This window comes from Temnothorax curvispinosus, unplaced genomic scaffold (assembly GCF_003070985.1).
Source record: "Temnothorax curvispinosus isolate PA1 unplaced genomic scaffold, ASM307098v1 QBEX01010032.1, whole genome shotgun sequence".
Classification (NCBI taxonomy): domain Eukaryota; kingdom Metazoa; phylum Arthropoda; class Insecta; order Hymenoptera; family Formicidae; genus Temnothorax; species Temnothorax curvispinosus.
In genome coordinates, this window is record NW_020219812.1 from 53367 (window position 1) to 61453 (window position 8087).

At 29.3% G+C, this 8087-nt stretch overlaps 1 protein-coding gene across 4 annotated transcripts in view; it reads right to left on the minus strand.

Annotated features, from left to right (window-relative positions):
* Nucleotides 1-6238, minus strand: part of LOC112459635 (ABC transporter G family member 20-like) — a 24323-nt gene extending 18085 nt beyond the window's left edge. The window contains exons 1-2 of one of the 4 annotated variants that reach the window (XM_025023838.1): nt 3242-3284; nt 2800-2847 (exon numbers count right to left, since the gene is read on the minus strand). Coding sequence is in view for 1 of the 4 variants with exons in the window: in XM_025023835.1 (XP_024879603.1) it covers nt 5784-5856 (73 nt within the window). In the remaining 3 variants the exon portion in view is untranslated. Of the gene's footprint in view, nt 1-2799; nt 3299-5783 lie in introns of those variants that run through there. The other 3 variants (XR_003041347.1, XM_025023835.1, XM_025023836.1) reach the window with 3 other exon arrangements.
* Nucleotides 6239-8087: the final 1849 nt, after the last annotated feature.

Sequence of the window (8087 nt, forward strand, 5' to 3'; positions counted from 1 at the left end):
TACAAGTTGAAATGTAAATTTATTTAAATTATTGGTAATTATCGATAATTATAAAGAAGTCACATATCTGATGGAATACTCACGCAAAACAAATGTACTGACTGAATTCTAAGAAAATATTATATTTAATATTACTCTCTTAATTTTCCACGCAAGGGTTTCTCAAAAATTACAATTTAATTAAAAATAAAATTAAATGATTATTTAATTTATTCCGCGTGATTTTTAAATTTCGATTATTTCATAATATGAATTGTCATTCACGTTATTTATTGCATGGAATTTTACAATTTGATTTAATCTATTTAATACGGGTATCATTTTATACAGGAAATGCGAAATAAAAAAAATTCATGAGAAAATCAAACCGGCTACACATTGTTACACGTGCATTTAATTACTTATCTTTTTTTTTACAACGAATTATGTTTATGAAGTTTTACACAGTAAAAAATCGTGTGTACATAATGGTCTAGAAGTCAACATTTTCTTGTGTTATCAAGATTTGATTATTATTTCAATGTAAAATTAACATACGACAGCTATGTTATTATTTTCTTAACATTTTCATGTGTTACATTTATGTCAACGTGATAACAACACTTTATACATATATGTCATTTAGAAATTGAATATTATTTTGAGTTCTTTTAACACAATATTACTTTAAAAAATTAACACGTCTTAGAGTCGGTTGTTCCAACCTGTTGGTAAGCTAACTAATAGTTAAATCATATGTCTATCTTTGTCTAATGTAAAGGATAAACAAAGACATATGTATGATTTAACTATTAGGTAGTTTACTAAGAGGTTGGAACAACCGGTCCTTAAAGTAATTTTAATGCCGGGATTACGATGAACTTTACGTAACGAGACGCGACGGAACGCGACTGGACGCGACGAAACGCGACGGGACGTAACGAACTTAATGTGAACTTAAGAAATTACGATAACCTTCTATTCACACCAAGCTGTCAAATCGTAACGTGAAGCAGCGTGCATTTCAGAAATGATTTGACAGCTTGGTGTGAATAGAAGGTTATCGTAATTTCTTAAGTTCACATTAAGTTCGTTACGTCCCGTCGCGTTTCGTCGCGTCCAGTCGCGTTCCGTCGCGTCCCGTTACGTAAAGTTCATCGTAATCCCGGCATAACACATAAACAAAAGTTAAAGTAAATTTTCAAATAATCGTAAACTTCTACACACAAAATAATTGAATTTACTAAAATTAAATGTTTCTATTACACATAATTCAAGTAAAATTTGTAAAATAAGGAATATCATGTTAATATAACTTGAAAAATAAAGTCAAAAGAACAAATATAAATGTAAAGTATAGTGTCAATTAATTATCATTTTTAATTTGTCAACAAGTAACACACGATGAATGAGTCATTTTAACATAAAATTTAGAGTGGACTTTCTGGGACATGTAAAAAATGTTAAAATTACGTATTACTTTTTATATACTGTGTATACTTTATAATTTTTTTTTTTTTTTTTTTTTTTTATTCAAATAAAGGAAAGACCGTGGGGGTAGCCCATGTGGTCATAGTAGCAAAACCGAATCTAATTGCATCACATCAAAACAAAAGAGACTTCGACTAGATTAACATGAACGCCTCAATAAAAGCGTCCCAAACAGAAGTTAACTGCGTAATATAAACTCGTAAACTCATAGAACTTTGAACTCGAAACTGTGTAAGTGTATGAATGTATGTATATTTGTTCGTGTATGTCCGCGGTGTCGGGAACTCGGTATTGCCGTAGGTGCGTTAAGCCCAAGGAACTGCGCGGATCACTTCCCCCTGCGGCCACTTTATAATTTGTATTATATATCAATCATATTGATAATAAAGAAGGTTTAAATTCATTTAATTAATTAATCCTTTGTTGCATAAATTTTTCTGTTCAATACATTTCTCTGAATTTTAGTATAGAGACTACTAAAATTGCAAATCTGAAATTAAAATTTAATAAACAAAAATCTATATTTACTATAGCAGCTAAATAAAATAAAATAACTATGGCTTATTTATTGTTTAAAATTTTATATGTAAGAATTTTAAAGATAAATATATCGCAAATATAAGTTAAAAATAAGTAATTTTTCAAAATTCTTACAAGTGAATCTTTCAAGGTGTCAAATTGTAATGAAATTTTATACGGGATATGTTTCTATTCTATGTATCCCGTACTTTTCTAATATGCTAAATAATTTGTGTTAGTGTAAGTGTAGTGACTATTAATTTAATTATGTGATGCGGCATTGTTCTAGCTTTAGTTAAGATTACATTTTAATTCCGAGAGTAACGGCGCGTTGTTTGCTGAAGCGATGTATTATGTACATAAATTCACGCGAATAATATTATTAGACAAACAAGATCTAGGTCCTAATCGTTTAATTCCAAAGCGTTTTCCTTAATTTGATTGTCTATACAATACGGTCGTATATTCCACTTAATTATAAAATTTTATTTTAGAAATGATAAATGAATGATTACCAATAGCAGCCAAAAAAAAAACGGAAAAATAATTACATATTTATATTATTATATACATATACAAGTCTTAGGAACATAACGTACCAAATATGTTATACGTACAAACGAATTATAAAATACATAAAGAAAAATTGCGCTGAAATAGGTGTTCCCACATACCATGCAACACATGATTAATCATACTGTACGTTTTTAATTAAAAAATATTTACACATTCTATTCGATTTGATTAATTTATGTGTAAATCTGGATTAACAAGTATTATGCACAATGGTTCAATAACGTTTTAACTTACCGATTTGATTTTATTCAAAAAGCACTCTTTGACGTTCCGTTCTCTGCACTTAAAAATTGATATAAAATAGAAAAAAAATATAGATGTCTCTTTTTATTTCATCCGTGTATGAACATTCTACGTTTGTTTAAGAAATTTATACGATATGTACCACCAATCAAGTTCGCAAGTAAAACATTTTCTTTTTCCTTTTCGAGCAATTTATTAATTACAATTTGTAATTTATAAATTAAATATTTTTCCAATCTCTTTAATTGATTCAATTAATCATGAAAACAACAGAAAAATGAAACAATGTTGTGTTTTATCACGTTGCATTGGAATATTTTAATTTTTATTAACAATAGCACTTTTTTATACTAAACAAAACGTGAAATGTATATCAGGTATTATATGTGTCACAAGTCCAAAATCTTGAAGTGGTTATGTGGTTATTACACACGTTCTTTACGGAGTTAGGTATCGAGAGGTACTTTCAAAAGATACATCTAACATTCTCCAAGACTACGCGATGACTGGCGTGGCTCTACCTGTGGCGACTTAAAGTGTATCATTATCATCTCCCCACCCTAGACGCAGAATTTACGTAGTATACGTAAGGTTATTAACACTATTTTGTAATTCAAATAAAACGTCATACGTCTTTCCGCGTAAATGATTGATCTAATCCTGCAAATACAAAGATACTAAATATTGATTCCATCTTTGACTTTATCAAAATTATTACTTCAATTTTTCAATTTCAAAAAAGGTTTCACTTTTACTGGTTTTATATTCAGTTATGTAAATTATATACGTATAGTTACAAAAAATTCGAATATTACATATTGAGTCGAAAAAACGTAACTTCTTTTTATAAAATTATACATCTTTATGCAGTTTTTAACGAAATGTTTACGGTTTTTAAAATTGTAGTAAATATTTGTGAAAATATGGACAATATACGTCAGAAAAGTTGGTTAAAATTACTTCACGACTTTAAAGTAGGATATAGATATTTCTAGATGTAAAGATAATTCATGCTATCAATTAATATGATGAGTATTAATAAATCCAATAAATAATGCAACTGAGAATAATTAAACATGCAAAAGTAAGAATCAAAAGTGTAGAAGACAATCTTTTTTCTTCACGAGAAAGATAACTTGGAAAATGTAAAACATAATAACGCATTTACGCTTATTAAACTTGAATTATAACGTAGAAAAAATGTAGCATTGCGTTATATCATCAGATTCATTTATATGCAGGAAGAATTACGTATTAACGTGATAAAAAAAATGCAATATCTCAATGTTAGTGTAATTAACATTCAGAATATATGAATTCAAAAACATGTTTATGATATTTAATAATGTTGTTCATGTATTTTTTTCATCTTTACATTTTCTACGAAATAAAATTATAAATACAATTTCTTTTCTAGACAATTCTTTGAATATTTTCCATTACATATACTTTGTTTCCTCGATGGGATGGAAGTTTACTTGAAAATTGTTGATATAAAACCAGTATTAATAGAATGGGATATGTAATGGACATTATTAGGTGGATTATGTACCGTTAGAAGACTCTTACATAGATAGGATGCATCTTGTCTGTCGCGATGCAGCCTCTTACAATAATATCAGAAAAAGATCATTTTAGGTCAATAGTCTTTCAGCGCAGTGTATGGAAATTGCGTTACGCTTTACGAGATAAATTTCATTCAGAACCTATATGTATATAAAATGGCAAGATTTTTAATAAATCTCCGGTAAAGGATAATAACATTTTATTTCATCGAAATGGATTTTATTTTAGCTGAACGGCAATATTTGTAATTCTCGAGTAATTTGAGCAGAGTTTTAGTTCTTAGTTTACACGGTGCAGTAATGCGTTGACGTAGCAAATGTTCCGTGCAACATTCGCTTCGTCAGTTTGAAGAAATCCAATATCTTTTACGAATCAGAAAGATATCAGTATCACAAGTACTTTAGTGAATTTTCTTGAGACATTGGACACTGGTATTTCCACAGAGAAATACAGATATCCATATAATTACAATTGTGACATTTTAATTATAACTGAATAGTATAATTAATCAATTATACGCATGATATCAATCACAATATTCTGAACTTCGAAAAGATTCATTTAACTATACATGTTGATGATTTTCACCTTCACGACATTGTTTGCTTTTTGAATTTGATCTAATTAGACGCACTGCGGTTGAAGCATATTCTGCACGTCGCAGAATATACGATGTACATATAATGTGGCGATAATGCAATAAGCGAAAGAAATTTTAGTTCTAACTTATTTTTGCTAAAAATCGACAGCTTAAAGGTCAAGTGCCTGAAGAAACGCCTCCAAAAACTTATAAGCGCAGATTGATTTATTTACAACCAAAAAACGACTGTGGAATTAGAAAGGTAGTAACTTGTGGATCCGCGTCACCCTCACGGAATGAAGGAAGTTCCAGGGTCGAACCTTGGGTGAGATCATATTTTTCGCAATAATTTTTTTATAGTTATTTAGATGCATATAGCATCAAAAATTAAATCAAATCAATTTAATTAGGTGTAGGGGGGGGATTTTACTTATACTCCAACCGAAGCTGTGTTTCAAGTCTGACAAATCTAGTCGGCACGCAGTCAAAGGTTGGAAAATATATGTAAGAATAAATATAAAAATATAAATAAAACTTTTGCGCATCATTTACCGCGCTGGTTCTTAGTTAGTTCGGTTTATTCCCAGGTAGCATTAATGTCTCAAAGACATCATAAAAATGTCTTTAAGATGTCAGAAATCTTAAAGATGTCTTTATGATGTCTTTTAGACATTAATTGCTACCTGAGTTCGTACGGATTTTCCATTGGAACCTACACTTCAAATTTGAAATAAATTATTCAATGGAATGAGGAAGAAAACGGGAAGAACATTTATGTAACATATTTTATATTGCTCACATTATTTCGTCCTTGGTTCACCAAACTTACCTTTTGGATTCTTACGCATTTTAGACGGCCACAAATTATCGAAGCGTTCACCTCGTTGATTGCGCGGTGGCATTGATGTTAGAGAAGAATTTTCAGTTGCAAAATGAATTAACACAAACGATAGTCATTCTTACATCGTAAATAACTCATCCTACTGTTAGGTACGATAGAGATTTATAGTACCTCGCAGCTTAATAATTTGAAAATTGAAACACTTTCACACTACAAAATTGTTCTCACTATGCCGCGTTCGTTGCTTTCGATTTTATAAGTGAACGCGTTGATTATTATTTTTCTTTTCGATGACTTTCTCGCCGTTCTTTCCTCCCGTTATTATTGATCTACGTGGTACATTCACTATATAAAACACACGGCGCGTATTACATTGCTTTCTTACTCGCATTTCTGTTAACGTGACCATAATCGATCCAATCCATTTAAAATAGCGTCAGGAAGTTACTTCAAAGAAAGAAGAGGAACTTTGAATATAAATTGTATATTTATATATTGTAATTTTTTTACAAAATGCATTTAAGTAAAACAGCTGCCAAAGTTGTAAAGAAAGAGATCACAACTATTATGTATAAACATTAATTTCTGAATCAATGTTTATACCACGGTTTTACAAATTGGTTTATTACTTTTTAACGTATTTGATTTTTAATTTTACATTTTTTTTTATAGAATTTAGAAAATCTATGATTTGCTAAAAATCGATGATAATTTCCAATTTGATTAAATTTTGAATGAATTTCAGAAATTTGATTTAAATTAGCATTTGATTGACTTAATTCTATTTTGAAAGAGAAAGCATATAACGTGATTTAAATTTGATGATATAATAATTTAATCAAAATAGCTGTGCTCATACTTTCAACCTTGAGACACTTCCGCATAATAGGTACCTATATATTCTTACATAAAATAATAAATATTTTGTATCCTTTGTCTTCCACATTTTATATAGTATTGTATTATTTTAATTTTATTTTTATTAGAAACTTTAATTTTATATACAATTTTTTGTTTATAAAAAATTTTTAATAAATTTAAATTTTGAAACAAACTAAGGAACCAAAAATCTAGTTATAAGAAAAATTTTATCAAATTTCAATTTTTAATTTTTTATTATTACAGAATTTAAAATAACTTTGTTAATTAACTTTACCAATATCACGCATTTTTGAAATAGTTTTGTCAAAAATTTTACAACTTTTTAAAATAATTTTTTAACAATGCTGACGGTTTTTTTAATAGAGTATGAGAGAAAAAGCACTATGTAGGATGTACTTCACGATGCAACGAACTTGCCAAGCGTTCCGTTCGCCACACAGACCCGGCAGAGACTGCATTTGACCCCAGTCCTATACTACATTTACTCGGAATACTGACAGTATGATGGATGAAAGTGGGGATCTATGGATCGGTTGTAGATCCCTTAAGCGTCTAATCGCAAATAGTAGCTCACGTTTTATTAGAATTACGCATAAGAAATGTCTGTTTCTGTATGAATTTTTCATGTAATTTCCGAGAAAGCACAATATACCTATACGCAACTGATGAAATTCTAAAAAAATTTTGTTTTGCCTTTTAGAATAAGTCCGTCATCGCACTTTAATTAAATGCAAAAAATTTTATAAATGGAAAAAATTAAAACTTTCTACAATACTTAAAAAATGCTTTCAGCTTGATGAATATGTTATACGTTTATATGTATGTATGTATACATATATATGTATGTATACAGAGTGAGTGCGAAATCGTAGTACAAGTGATAACAAGATGATTTCTCATGCCAAAATAAGTCGAAATTGTAGAACAAGTTTTTCTCGTGCGAGGCTTTGTTTTCGAAATAAACGATTTTGAAACCCTATCAAGTACACGTGCACTGCTATAGAATGCTATTTCTATATTTGTAGACATCGGCAATGTTATGTTTTGTTTCTTATCATATTCTTTTGCTTAGCTATCAGTTTCTGCCAAGTTTTTGCAATGGCAAATTACAGCAATCGGTAGTATGATATAAAAAAGATAGAATTTTTAATGAATGAAAATACATAATTCGCATTGATAGTCATCTGAGAATCTCCACGTTAGAAACAAACACACGAACAGAAATAGTAGTTTACAGGAAAATCTGTTAGTTGAAACATGATTAAGTGCACGTGTATTAATGGATTTTCAAATATAATGCATTAATATGTGTTTCCACAAGGTCGACCAAATTTTCAAACTAGATTTCTAGACGAAGAAGTTCATTTATTTCTTATCAAACCGTCGCGTTCTAGGAAGTTGAAATAAATT